The sequence below is a fragment of the Choristoneura fumiferana genome, chromosome Z (assembly GCF_025370935.1).
Source record: "Choristoneura fumiferana chromosome Z, NRCan_CFum_1, whole genome shotgun sequence".
In the NCBI taxonomy this organism is placed as follows: domain Eukaryota; kingdom Metazoa; phylum Arthropoda; class Insecta; order Lepidoptera; family Tortricidae; genus Choristoneura; species Choristoneura fumiferana.
In genome coordinates this window covers 27,455,161-27,470,504 of record NC_133472.1, presented here as the reverse complement: position 1 = coordinate 27,470,504, position 15,344 = coordinate 27,455,161, and the positions used below count along the sequence as shown (strand labels likewise).

The following is a 15,344-nucleotide window of genomic DNA, read 5'->3' as shown; positions in this document are numbered from 1 at the left end:
CGCCACAGCTTGCTATTGCCATACAAAATCTATGAAGAGTATCGAATTTTGACATAAAAACTATATCAATTGGTGTGAACTGACAAATTTTGTTCGTGTTTTATATTCGAGTAGCGATCATTGCAATTCCGTTAGTATAATGCATCTATGTGACAACAGTAAATATTGAGCTAATACGGCGACGAAGTAGTGCTAACGTTACACAACAACGTTCACAACACGTACAAACATTCCCATAAACCGTAACTGAAAGCATGTGATCCAGGAGAAAGAATACATATAGCATCAACGTCTTTGCAGAGGGAGCGAGTAAATCATGTCAATAAAATTGTGAAAATTGGGGTTTAGTATTCGTACGTGAGCGAAGTTCATTACTTTTTGCCCGCCCGCTTGAAGGAGTTTCGGTTGTTCGGTTTGTAAGGAGTTAATGTAACTCAAATCACATAATACATGTAAGCAAAGTCGAGCGACTTTCGCAGGCGAGATCCTTTTACGAAAATGTAGATGGAAGAATAGAAGAACGCAAAATTATGAGTAATTTACACACTTACTGCATCACTCTTTACTTTCCTGATATCACACGGAATATTAGTTTCTTCAAATAATGGTTTTAGCACATTTTTTTTTCAAACACTTCGGTTAGTAACCTCGTCAGTAAACTGACAACTGTAAGCACCTGAAGAGAAAGTGACAGCAACTTTGACAACAAGAAGGTTTTTTATCCCATTCCTCGACGCACATGATAGAACTGCTTATACACCATCTCGCCACAAAGCGACTGATCACATTATCGCTTCAAAGGAATTAGATAACGAATACTAAAGATAAAAGATGACTAACGGGAAATGCGAAACATAACTAGTACATCATTAAGATATGACTATGACTATTTGACACGGTAAAACTCATTAAATTAGAGAATAAGTTCGTGAGTTTCACGCAAGTGCACATTTTATCCGTAATACAATGGGCGGCTCTTCTGTGGCGAAGCTGTGTTTCACGTCCCCAATGCGTAATTCAGGATTGAAACATTCCGACCAGTCTAAGCATTTAGTCTAACGAAGATTCATTCTAATTACAAATTAGAGGATAGTATTGGAATTTCATACAACATTGCTGGACATGGCCGGCATAGAGATTGTCTTTTGTATCAGTGGTTTTTTTTCTTTTATTGACTATTATAGCATACTGCCAATTAAGAAAAACATAATTGTAGTTTGTGAATGTGTATTTACTTTTTAATCTCTTCTTTTGACTAGATTTTTAATAAATAAAATCATCTTAAGATTTGGTGGCAAAAACATTACCTAACCCGAACAGCTTACAAAAAAGTAGCTGAAAAAAAAAAGAGTATTTTAGAGGGATTAGAAAAGAAAACAAATACTTATACGGCTTGGATGTAAAACGAGTGGTTTTTAATTCAAATAAGTGTTATTTTTTTATTTCCCACATGAATTCATCATCAAGTGACATGGTACGAGTATTAGGTATTTCCTTGGATTTATTTTAGAAAAACACTATTAGTACAGTACAAGCCTCGTCCGCGAACAGGGATTGTCGGCCTCGTATCTCTAGATGGCCTCGTTAACACTCGGCCATCTTTAACTAGTCGGCTAGCAATTCCCTATTTCGCGGTCTCTGCAGTAATGTACTATTACATCCTTTTTGTAGGTAATTAATACTTGTTAATTACTGCCTTAGATATTTATATGGAAACAACACGAACTTTTTTGGAACTCTTAACAACGAGAGCCAAGTGCTTATAAAATAATCCGTACTAATATTATAAATGTGAAAGTGTGTGTGTTTGACTGTTTGTCCGTCTTTCACGTCGAAACGGAGCGACGGATCAACGTGATTTTTGGCATAGAGATAGTTTATGGGCCAGAGAGTGACATAGGCTATTTTTATCTCGAAAAATGCACAGTTCCCGAGGGAAGCCGCGGGCAAAAGCTAGATATATTATATTTTGATATCATCTTGCTTAACAGTGACCGACAAAGAGAATTTGGCGACGAACACTGGTCGTTTATATTTTCGGATAAAACCAAATCAGGGCTTTTTCAAGGCTGTAGTCAATGGACTGTTCCTAAATGAGTAAGCTATACCCTTGGCTTTATCTACACTACCAGGCGAGATAGGGTCAGTCGCTGTCAAACTTAAACATACCAAGTGGTTTTTAGTGGTAAATGATAAATATATAACGCGGTTTATTAATTTGGAGACGATATCCTTAATGGAATTAACATTGCGATTATGTGCTGCAGTAAGTACCTTCTTCTAATTGAAAGTATTTTCTACCGCAGACATCATTTACTTATATCATAGTAAAAGAAGAGAATAAGTTCACTACAAACAAAAGTCCATCGAGCGGCTTAAATGTGTGCGCGCGCCGGTTGGCGCCGGTACGCAGGCACCCGCCGCACGCACACACTGATAATTTAAGGAGGATTAAGTAATTCGCAGTCAAGGCTGCGCTACCGTCCGTGCCGTACGTTTTGATTTTAGCTCGCTCGTTTTGCGCTCGCTTCGCGAGATGGTCACCTTTTACGTTCGCGTACTCGTACAGTCAAGTGCATAGATATTTATACATCCCAAAGTCTCAAAAAATTGCATCATCATTAAGATCATAGATTTGGGAACAACTAAATGTGCATAAACATGTATACATTGTTTGAAAGATAAGTATGTATGCTACACATGTGCAATAATATGTCTTCAGTAATACGGTATTTGACTATTTTGTATATGTTTTATAAATTAAAACTACACAATGCCTGTTATCGAATAGAAGAACAATTTTTAAGCTACATGTGACGTTACACGCCAGTACCGCCATACTTGCTGCATAGAGAAAAGCGTTTGAGAAAGAGACAGGTATATAGATTTTTCAAAAAATCACTATAAATCCAATTTTCAACCGATTTAAATTTTCTCTTCGCCAAACACTATCTGTATATCTATATTTTCATAATAATATTAAGATGTGGCCAAATCAGGAGTTGTCAAATACCGTATTAAAGCATATACTAAGAAACACCATAAAGCTCATAAATATGTATACTTCATCAGTCAACATGACACTCCTTCATTCATGATTTATAACAATTATAACTTTCCAACCCATTTTTCTAAATTCCGATCCTTACGCATTTCCCGTATCTAATTCCGTTTCCCCGTTTGGCTAAATGCGCCAAGAGTGCGAAGCTACAATAAAAAAAAAACAATTATAACTAAACCGCATGTTGAAGTGGCCAATCACGTAATCCTAAAAAGTCTTTACGTAATACCAACATTAACCCAGTCACTGGCCATTACCTAACAAATGCAGAAAATTGAGAAAAGATAATTTTTAGGCTTGAAGGCAATCTGAACTACGAGTATGTGAAACTCAGGATGGGGGGTGTACTGTCAAGTGCAATGATATCGAGACGGCCAAAGTTACAAAAATATACGACTTAGTCGCCTAGCAACGGCTAGCTATGTCGTTTGAATATTTACCTTTAAGTTTGCGATTTTAATGATGTTTTATAAAAGCTTCGATAATTATAATATAGTGACTGTCTGATTGTGTGCTTTATTCGTTTTTGTACATAATTAATGAAGCAATTTATGAACCACAAATCTCAATGAAGCCAACTTTGATAAAGCGCTCGCCAAATCCGTACCGTACTAATCACTATGTTTACCTATTGTTTTTTACATAATACACAACCTACGAAGTCCGCCGAATTTCCCGCGAATGAACCGCGCTGACAGCCATTTTTTACAGCCAAAACCAAAGATCCAAAGAGAATGAGAATTCAAATTGTTTGTTACTCGAAATACTTGCACAAGTGCTTAAATTTCGGCGATATTTTCTGAAGCTTTTCTTTAGCTTGCCTGCCTTGTTTGTTTAATTATTTATTTATTGTTTGTTTGTGTCAAATCTTGGAAGCTAAATTTGACCCACTTCCGGTAGTCCGATCGACTTGAAATTTAGCAAATTTATGTAAATTTGGTGACAATACAATAATCTGGTAGTGACATCTTGGTGGTCCTGCCGGGATCGTCTCTGCAGGAGGGAACTCCTCAATAGTTAATAGTACCGACTTGAAATTTGGTATAGATATGTAGTTTAGACGACAATACAAGACAGTCAACAAAAAGTACATTCGGCAAAAAAAGATTGTATTAAAAATGATATTTTTAGCAAAAGCTTATTACAAGCATTATATTTATTTGCAGTGTAGTCCATCCGTCTAACCATCCGTCCATCCGTCTAACCATCCAACCATCCATCCATCCATGCATCGCATCGCATCGCATAGCATCGCATCGCATCGCAGTATCGCAAATGCTTACAGAGTAGTGGTGGTTGGCTGTCTGTAATTTTTCCTTTGTCAGTTTAATGTTAGTAAGCAAATTTAAAAAGTAAGAGCAGCGGACAATAATGGATTTTCATACATACTTCATGGACTAGGCCAAGAAGTTATGTAGGGAGGTGGAGGTGGTAGGGAGCCATAAATGAGAAACTTCATGTCTCCATTTCGTGACATTAACGCGTACATTTCCGAGCATGTTTGAGAAAACATATTTTTGTAACTACCTATATGTGAATATTTATTTTTTAGCTTAATATCGTATAATGTTAATGTAACAGTTGATGTATACAAATTTGTGTACGAGTAGTATACATATTTATGAGTTCTTCAGTGTGTACATATTAATGAGCATTAGGATGATTCTAATTTTGTGCAGTTTTAAATGGTTACTTATTTTTATTAACAATACTTACTTGTATACATATCTTTACACTTGACTGTACTTACGTATTTTTTTGTATTAGGTATAGTTGTAAGACAGCCACAATCAACATTCCAACAACAAAAAGTTGGAAAACCCCCGACATTGTCACTTCAAAGTTCAATATCTCAAAAAAGGCTGTACCGATTTTGATAAAACGTGTCTGTTTTGATGAACCATCTCTAGAAAACCTGCTTTCAAATAAAAAAAACCGCATTCAAATCGACTTACCCGTTTAAGAGCTACGGTGCCACAGGGCGGCCACGCCGTACAAAATACGCGTTCTTGAATCTACATAGGCACGACGACGTCTGTACACGCGTCAATGTGTGCGTAAGCTGCACAGGGCTGACTATTGCAAAACCGTATAGTACTTAGTATAAGTGCTACCAATGACATTTAAAGGTACTCATATGCAGGTATGGCTTAGATATGTGCAAATAAATGTACTTAATCGTTAATCTTACCTATTTCGAGGGTATTCTGGCAAAACAGAATAAGTGCATTTTTTTTAAAGTTACATAGGCATACTCAATGTTTTCTGCTTTATTTATCTAGCAAAACCGTATAAAAAATAAATATTGTGCACTTATCCGGTTCTGCTAGAATATCCTCGATTTATTTAAACCTACTTAAAATGTGTCTGTCTGCGTATTTTAAGCATTATTATTTTCAATTAAAATAGATATACGTCTACAAACTTAAAATAATCATTCGGTAGGTAGTTATTTCATGTATTAATCGAGTTAATTTCAGAAATCACTATTTATTTAGAAAAAGGAACTAGGTAGGGTACCGTTACGATTTCGCAAAATTATTGCTCCCAAACTTAGTGCCGTGCGGCCGACATACATCGCGTCGCGCACCCGACTGCTTTCCTGCGGTTTTCCTGCAATCTGCGCTTGAGGGGTGGGGTAACTCGAACCGGTGCGGGGCGGAGCGTGGCCATTCTGTATGTTAGTACTATTATATATTCTGTGACGGTGCCACAGACAGACACACATAGCGTTCAAACTTATAACACCCCTCTTTTTGCGTCGGGGGTTTAAAATGATCGGGTTTGTGGTGTTTCATTGATGGACATTTCAGTGGATAAATTAGCCGTACAACGGTTTCAAAGTGCGTCTGCTGTCATGGTATGGGGTACGATACGCTATTCATTGATCGAAGAGTCAAAACCAATAAAGACTACTATAATATTCAGAAAGTGCTGCAGGGTCATAAGCTGAAAAATGACCGAAAATTGTACGGGAACGACTATTATTGCTTTCAACAGGACATCTCACAAAGCTAAACGTACTCAAGACTGGTGTCGAACAAATTTGACGGATTTTACATATTGGCAAGAATGGTTGCATCTTCACCAGACTTGAATCCATTACACTTTTCGACATGGGCATTAGCAAAATTGGGAATTTAAATTCGTTCAAGCATCGGTTGGTCAAGATATGGGATGATATACCCGACGAGATAGTGCGTGCCACGTGCAATTAATTCCATAGGAGAATGCGTAAAGCTACTAAGCTACTGGATTAATTTTGTAAATATAGAGTTTTAAAATTTAATAATTAAAAAAATAAAAACATGTTCATTTTTGAAATTTGAAGTTTCTTTTAACTTCATGGCTATTTTAAACAAAGGACACTTAATCTGCCGAATCCTGTATACTGGAAGACAACGGGTATGACATAAACACAGAAGAAAAAGGGACAATGAGCTCACCCACTAAATCCTCTTCTCTGCTTCCCAGGGCTGGCCGCGCTGACACTGCCCCCTGGATCAGAATTAGTTGCTTCTGCAAAAAAAAAACTATTAAAGTCGCTTTTTTTTAACGGTTAGAACTCTCTTAACAGGCTTTTCTCACTTTAGTTTGTTTTTACAGCCATACTTAACAATAGTACATTGTTGTAGAAGCTGCAAAGTAAGCAATAAGTGAACGAGTTAGTTTGAAGGCCGACCCGAAGGAGAGGTCTTCGATAATACTAGTTCATCTATTGCACTTTTGGCCGAGACTAAACATTGTGCTTTTCACGACCACTACGAGGAAATAAAAAACATTTATCACAAAACAAAGAATAACAATTTAAAGACTGCGTTGCGCCCGCCGTGTTACACTCTTTACCAGCCCGGATAATACCGACATACCGACATGGAAACACGAATAATCGGACGGGATTTCCATGTTGTTATTGATATCCAGGCCGGTAAATAGTATCACCGCACCCGCCGATTTAGGTAGTTTTTCTTTTGTGACATTTTTTTTTCTCCAATATACTTGGAAATGTCCGCCAAACTGTCACAAACATAGTACAAATTTAAAAAAAAAAAAACACTTCTCGGCCGCCCTGGCGTATATTTTACGTATAAAGAAAAAAAAACCTCATAAAATTCATAAATGAAATGACGCATTCGCACAGGTCAATTTAATTTTACATGCAGCGGACGATTACTTTTGATTGGTCCGATTGTCGTTTCAGCACGCCGGGAATGAAATTTTGAAATATATTCTAAAAAGTCGTATCGTACTATGAAATAGATACGTATATTGATCCGAACTGTTACTTGTTGTCTTGTTTTGAGAGCCATAATTGAGTCAGCTGTTAAATGTACATGCATTATATAGGCAGTTTTGGGCACTAGATTTAGATTATCCTATCGCCACATTTTCGAGCAGCGCCGTGAAAATGTAATTTCAGTTTAATTTTTCAGTGTTACCGCTATTTATGACAGTAGGTTCATTAAACCAAAAACAAATATTTCTTAAACGGAGATATCAAAGCTTATATGAGGAAGCAGGACCCCAGTAGTCAGGATTAAATCAAAGGATCACATGAAAAAAGTACATATTTTTGCACCCAGTCGCGTTGTAGCCACGTATGTTACGTCATAGAAGATTGTCAAACGTGTTAATGAGAAAATAAAAATCGGTCAAGTGCGAGTGCGAGCGACTCGCGCATGAAAGGTTCCGCACCTCCGCACAATGTTTTAAAAATAAATAGTTCAGTAATATTTTTTTGTAAAAAAATCTAATACAAGCCGTTTTTGCTGGCGGTACTTTTTGCCCCTGGTTACCAAAGTGGGTAGTCGTCAAGACGAATCAAATGAAACCAAAATCGATGCGGGCGTGTCGTTTTATTACAGAGTTCCTATGGCCAACATCTAATTTCATCATCAGATCAGCTCTACGTCATAATAATATTGCATTGTCATCGGATTTATACAAGTATGCAAAATTACAGCTCAATCGGTCGAAGATATCCACTTCAAATTAAGTTGAAATATTAATTCCACCCGAACAAACATAACTAGTTACATTATATTACAAGTTAATAAAAACATATCACCAAAATGTAAGCACTATAAGACCAATTTTAAATTCTCATCCTCTTTGGCTGTCGTCCTGTCCGAGGCTAAAGACTCTTGCTATGCGCCGCGGCAGAAAAAAAAAGTGGCTGAACGCGGTAATTCAGCCGACGGCGAGTACTTATTATGAATTAGTAAATAAGTCTTAACCTGATTTTAAATTTTGACCTTGTAAATAAATAGTGTTACTTATTATGAATTATAACGGACATTTTTTAGTGTAAAAAACATTAAACACAGTGGCTGTGAGTGCTTTATTGAAGTTGGCTTTTGTGAAGTGTGTGTAGTGTGTGTCGGAGGTTTGTGGATAATAAATTGTTATTTAGTCTCAGTGCCAGACAGAACGCTGCCCTTATTCATAATTGAGGTGGACGACGATGACTGAGGATCCAGCTATATTGAAGCACCTACTTATGGAGGACGAATTCGATCTCCCACCAATAGTAGAACCATATGGTTGTAATGTAATGGTGCGAGTACTGGACCAATAGGTAGAATTGGAGAGAGCAACGATAGTGACGCCCAGGGCTATCAAAAACAAGGTGACAAGTGTGACTATGTGAATGATTGATTGCGTTTACTATACTTTTAACTTTTGATGATGATAATAACTTTTGATTACTATGTTTATATTAAAATACATTTTACCGTTTTTAGTGTTGCGTAGTCAACTAGGAACCCTTATAGTTTCGACATGTATGTCCGTCTGTCTGTCTGTCCGCGGGTAAGCTCAGAGACCGTTAGTACTAGAAAGCTCTAATTTGACATGAATATACATATCAGTCACGCAGACAGTGGTACAATAAAAAAAAGAAAAAAAATATTTTTAGGGTACCTCCCATAGACGTAAGTGGGGGTGATTTTTTTTTCTCGACTAACCCTATATTGTGGGGTATCGTAGGTCTTTTAAAACCATTGGGGGGTTGCTAAGACAATTTTTCTAGTCAGTGAGTTGCTAAATATTCAACTTGAAAGTGCAAATTTTCATTGAAATCGAGCGCCCCCCTCCCACCCCCCTCTAAAATCTAAACTAATGGGTGGAAAAATTTGAAAAAATTCAGAATGGTAGTAAATATATCAAATTTACAAGGAAAATTATAGCGGCTAAGATTGCTTGAGAATTATTAGTAGTTTAAGAGTACAGAGCAGCCTAAGGTATAAAATATACCTAAACTTGGAAGATTCAGTACACAATACGAAATCCTTAGAAAAATATTATTTGATTTTTTCGTTATGACTACGGAACCCTATCCTGGGCGTGTACGACACGCTCTTGGCCGGTTTTATTTTAAATAATTTAATGCTTAATTTTGGTTATGGAACATTTCTGAAAAAATGCCATTTTAACCTATATGGCTTTATTCGAGACTGTAAGAGAACTAACTAAGAGGTTTACAGACCCCGGTTGCCGCTTAATTTAAAGCTAATTAAATGGCCTACAAATGATATTTACTTATTTTACTAGTAGGATCAATGGTTTCGACGCAAATTCGGTCCAAAGAAGGTCTAAAACTAAAATTTCATTTTTTTTGGTAAAACCTGCCAATTTTCGAAGTGCCCTAATTCGGTAACTAATTGAGCTATAGAGCTATGATTGGACTTGATTTGTCAAAAATATAACATTCTTTAAAACGTTTCGACCAACTTTTGACTCAAAATGTACGGATTAAGCGATATGGAGCAAACTCTGAAAAAAGTCAAAAAAAATCGTAGTTTTAGGTGAATACATTTTTTTCCACATTCTTTTGGAAATTGCAAGCTTGGAAATACATAGCCCTAATTGGGCCCAAACAACATATTAAAAAATTAGAGATACATCATGTTTTGTTAATTTATTGTTAATTTGGACCGGCCTAGAAAGTAAATGTGTACTGTACCTGCTAGCAACAGCAGCGTTCTGCAGCACCACGAGCAGAGAAACATCCGGAGCTAGACGCCCGTAAACACTAAACTGCCTGTGCCTACCGAACCGAGCAGCGTTTGAGCCCGCCTTCACTAGTGATGTAATAATTTATTTGTCAAGTTTGGGGTTTAACATCAAATACTAGTTTAACCATTTTAGCGCGTTCATGTCGTTTTCAGGAAAAAATAACTTTATATTGTACATTTTGTATCTACTTAGCACCTACCTAATCTATCAGCGAGCCTTAAACGAGCAATGTAACTACGGCTCCAACGATTTTGAATGAAATTTTCTATGTGAGGGTCATCGGAGGCACAGAATTGATCTAGTTTTAGTGTTATCTCTGAGAAACCGCGTATTTGCATGCTAGTCCAAGCGAAGCTCTGTCACCCAGGGACCTAATAACTATAACACTAAACCAGCAATAAAATTTTATTATTGTGTACCTATTTATTTCATCATCTCGGAGGTCTCGGAAACGGCACTAACGATCTTGATGAAATGTTAAATTTGGGCTTTTCGGGGGCAAACAGGTTACAGTCGATCTATAGGCCATGCTCTGGGATAAAGTTTCCGAGTTTTAGCCCTCTCTCAGGTACTAGGCATTTATCGGCCCAAGGTACCTGTTTTTTAAAGCGTTTGAAATACGGGGCCCTTCATTGCGTGATCCATCATACATTTGACCATTTTTATTTTATTATCGTCGATCATCGTGCCTGCGCTGAGGAGGTAAACTGTTGACTAAAACCAGTGTTCCGTAAGATCGGGCTCGGTTATCGGGCGGCGGCCTCAGACAAGAACGGTGTATCGATTGAAGCCCGGCCGGTAAGCTTAGTTACTAACAAAATTAATCACAGATTGCAGATTAATTCAGTGAACCACATGAATGCAGCCATGTGTGGTCATGTATTACGGTTTAAAAAAAATAAACATTTACAACAACACAACAAATAATCAAAATATTTTTCTAAAAATTTTAATCTCATTGAGATGGGACTGTATTTCCCGTAGGGCCATATTTCCCTAAAACTCACCTTGACGATACCCTTAAATGATTGTCGTATCGTGCATATGGCTTCAGGCTACATTTTTACTTAACAGCTATATATTACCTTCATTTTTAATTCGTTACAGTAATAATGTAAACAAATCTTGAAAGTCGATTTAAACTTCCTTCAAATGGCCGAATAATCTTTAAATTTTAGTCTAGAGCTCCGATGACAATAATCAAGTTGCGTCAGCGACAATAATAATTATGGGTGTGCTAAAAACTTACTTTTTGCGTTAGGCTATTATATTGAAAGCTTTAAAACCGCCGTTTGAAAGCGACAGTTTCTGAAATATACGGAATACTGTCAATTTGAGTTAATTTCAACCAGTCCTTACTTTGAATGTTAATCTGTAAAATTCTTGGAATTCTTTATTCAATAAACAATGTGTACTTTATAAAGTACATTCGGCCGTTATTCTTAGTGTTAATTGGTCCTTTATAAAGCACACGAGGACTCAGGAGGATAAAATGCCTCCGCTTATGGATTAAGATATTGCCATTTTTAAACATTTCTCGTGGGTTAATCTTTCTCTCTTAGGTAAATAAGTTACCCGTCAAATTGATTTTTAGTTGAATAAAGATACTAGTGGTTTTCATTGATCTACATATTTTCATACGCTCGACAACTGATTGAATCGATAGTGCGAAACCAGTTGGCTTTCGGCTCAATTGTTATTTCATAAGCTGATATGCTAATGCCTAGTGATAGTCGTAGTCAGTCCATCAGTTGTTTCATTCACAAAAAAAAATCTGTTTAAACATTAACATGCGAATTAAGTTTCATATTATCTATAGGGGGCATTTTTGGCAAATCTTTCGAAGCAGTGAATCTTTGAATTTTTCGAAGTATAGGAATTTTAAAAACATGTATGGATGTCTCATAATGGAGTAGGTATGGAGTATGGCATGTAGGATTTTGAAAATTTTATAATTGTATTTGTTATTGTATTTTATGTTGGACCATCAGCCAAATATGTGGTCTATCAATTTTTAAACAAGTTCCTATCAAATGGATATGTCCCTAAAGTCGAACATTCAAGTTGACAAACATGCCCTTTGTTTACTGTTTTATGACATGCAAACGATTATAAACTTTAGGGTGGTAGACCATATATTTGGCTGGTAGTACATGTTCTTATAAAAAAGAAATCAAACTGGGATGACTCTTATTGTTTACCGGGTTAAGTATTTCTCAACTAAGGGAAGCAGTGAACGTATCGCCAAAATCGATACAGAAGTTTTCATGATATTTAGTTGTCAAGTGGAGATTATCTTTAGAAAACATACTCGTATCCTCGGTTTATTATTATAATAATGCTAGGCAGGAATATAGATGTGAGTACCTATTAATTTATTCATTGAGTGATAATCAAGAAGTTGTTAGTAAATTCCTAATTTTTCTGACGGGACACTCTTCATAAAGATAAGACGCGAGTTCAGGTCGAGCCGTTGGTTGATCACCCCAGCCACGGCGGCTGTCGACAGAAGCGGCAGATCAAACTAGCGCACCGCACTTGCCATAGTCTCTACTCATAAGCAAAGCTATATTTAAACAGAGCGTCCACTACGTTTATCTGCAGCAATGTTAAGGTTGAATTCCAAATCGTTTGCGTCATGCATTAAACGAATAGAATAGATCCGTGACCCTTCTTGCTCTCTCGTACAAATTTGGCCAAAATTTTTTTTCCTATTTTCGACAACACGGTGCCGTTATCGCAATTTTCTTTTAAGTAAAACGCAAAGCACCAAAAGAAAATAAATAGCGCGAAACTTTCAAGTCTTGCAAAATATGAATGAAAATTATATTCATATTTAACAAAGCAGTTTTCGGTGGAATTATTTCAGTTAAATTTTTGGTGTGCCCTATTGAATGTCAGGTATTTCGAAGGTTTCGTACCTACCTACAATTGCTGCAATATAAAATAACGGAACTTTTTACATATCATCACTTCGTTGGCTGTCTGTGTGTGCGTTAGTCAGCCTGTCTGTCTGCCTGTCGAGGCTATTTTTACCCGACTTCTAAAAAAGGAGGACGTTATCGATTCGGTTGTTTTTTTTTATGTTTGTTACCTCAGAACTTCCGTCATTTATGAACAGATTAGTTTTTTTTTTGATCGTATAAGGATGCTCCCATAAGCACCAAATCAGGATTTGATGATTGGATCCTAAGGAAATCGAGGGAACTCTTAATAAATAAAATATTGTAGGGCATCGTATCTGCTCTTGAAAACCATAATTTGGTGAAGTGGAACTGATGATGCAGACCACATTTGATCAACGGACCTTCTACTCAATAACAAGTACTACACGGGTTGAATTTCAATTAATTTTATTCATTTTATGATATAAATTCGGGTTTTGTTCCACGTACTTTGATTTTAGAGAAGCTCGATATCACGAGAAGAACGAGACGACTCTCGTGATCATGGAGCATGCAACTGTGCCGAAAAATCGAGCTTCTCTCATTCAAGGTACGCGGAACAAAACCCGAATTTAAATTATAAAATAATAAATAAATAAATATCATGGGAGTGGGACACCTGACACCAGTTGACCTAGTTCCAAACTAAGCAAAGCTTGTAAAAGCTTGTAAAACAAATACAATGAAACAAGTGAAATGAAATGATAACTAGTAATGACCATGATTGTCTAAAACATTGTGTAGTTTAACGCAGTTGCTAAGCAATTTATGCTCATCGTAATGCATATGGTTAAATGAAACGGGCGGTGAAGCACCAGGACTCCTCAATAATGAACGTCTCTGGATCGGAAAAAGCAATCTTTCGTAAAAGGTGACGAGGAGTTGAAATTTAACTATTGTGTCTTACATCATCAACACTAAAAAGCGTGAAAAAAAAAATTATAACAAAAAATCGAACCGACTACAAAAAACCATGAAGATAATTTTCTACCAGCCTTAAGTCGGTGCCTCAGCACTAGCCAGCAGGAGTGGACCTATAGTGGTCTACAGACCTCACCTACATACTATACATATATTGGGCTTCAATCACTCCTGCTGGCTCGTGCTGAGAAAATATCTTCATGGTTTTTTGTAGTCGGTTAAATTTTTTGTTATAAATTATTTCTCAAGAGCAGCTTGAGGTTGAGAAGGTGAAATCAAAATGCATCTTTGAAACTAGGTACAGTCACGTCTAAAAGTATGTATACACAAAAAAAATGAAAAATATGTAGCCACACATTTTCATCATAAATATGTATCTATTACTGACACCAAAAAATTGTATTCATTAAACTGTTTCAGTATTATGTAATCACAAAATGCTTCAGAAAGTTGCATACTTAAATAAATTCCATTTAAATGTATCCACCTCGTAGGCAAAAATAAGTATACATGAATGGGTTCCATATACATATAACCACACCAATTTGGCAAATATTTGATAACGCCGTTTGATTCATAAATATATATCCAGACTGCAACAACAAACCTTGTCTGACTGGCTTAGAATCGTAAGTTGTATATTTAACTGATTTGACAATTCACGAAAACAGTGCGGACTTGTCACTGCATATGTCTATCTCACGATTATTCTATGACGCACTTGACAGTCCTTAGATTGAATTGACTTGTAAATATTGAGTATTTCAGTTTAGGGTCATTCTCAGAAAGGTGCACTAAGCTTTTTTTGTTTTATTTAATTATATTGTTAATTGTTAGTGGTAGAGCCGCACTGTAGCCAGTTCTTGGTTTGCAGTACGAATGGGCGGGCTCGACCGGGGTAGTACACACACTCACAGCATATCGACGTGAAGCAGGAGCTAGCTAGTCCTGCTACTGTGTTTCGTACGATGAGTGAGAGATCTATAATTAAAATTACAATGCTTAAAGATTGCAAATTATAGACGCTTCAGTGGATCTGTCCTCAGTGGATGACCCGAACAACTTGATCGCTTTGGCTTAGTCGATATTAATGACCACTCTGGACGTTTCCAAGTATTTGGTGATCTTGATGGTGTATAAAAAATTAAATATATCCAATACCAAATTTCATCCAGCTCACTCCAGTCAGTTCATCCCCCATTTTCTCCCCTTAAGGGTTGCTTTTGGAGATAAAAACTAAGTACCCTATGTTCAGCCCCTTGACAGTCGAAACCAGTCGGTTTCGACGTGATACCGGAACAGACAGAGTTACTTTCAATTCATCACTCCATAGTATAAAAACAAAGTCGCTTTTTTGTCTGTACGCTTAGATCTTTCAAACTACGCAACGGATTTTGATG

The 15,344-nt window shown here is 36.7% G+C and overlaps 1 protein-coding gene across 7 annotated transcripts in view; it reads right to left on the bottom strand.

Moving 5' to 3' along the window:
• The window catches only part of trio (trio Rho guanine nucleotide exchange factor), a 142,843-nt gene that overhangs the window by 29,652 nt on the left and 97,847 nt on the right, over nt 1-15,344 (bottom strand). For all 7 annotated transcript variants that reach the window (XR_012451900.1, XM_074094949.1, XM_074094978.1 and 4 more), the window contains exon 29: nt 6,508-6,580. Coding sequence is in view for 6 of the 7 variants with exons in the window: in XM_074094949.1 (XP_073951050.1) it covers nt 6,508-6,580 (73 nt within the window). In the remaining variant the exon portion in view is untranslated. The remainder of the gene's footprint in view (nt 1-6,507; nt 6,581-15,344) is intronic.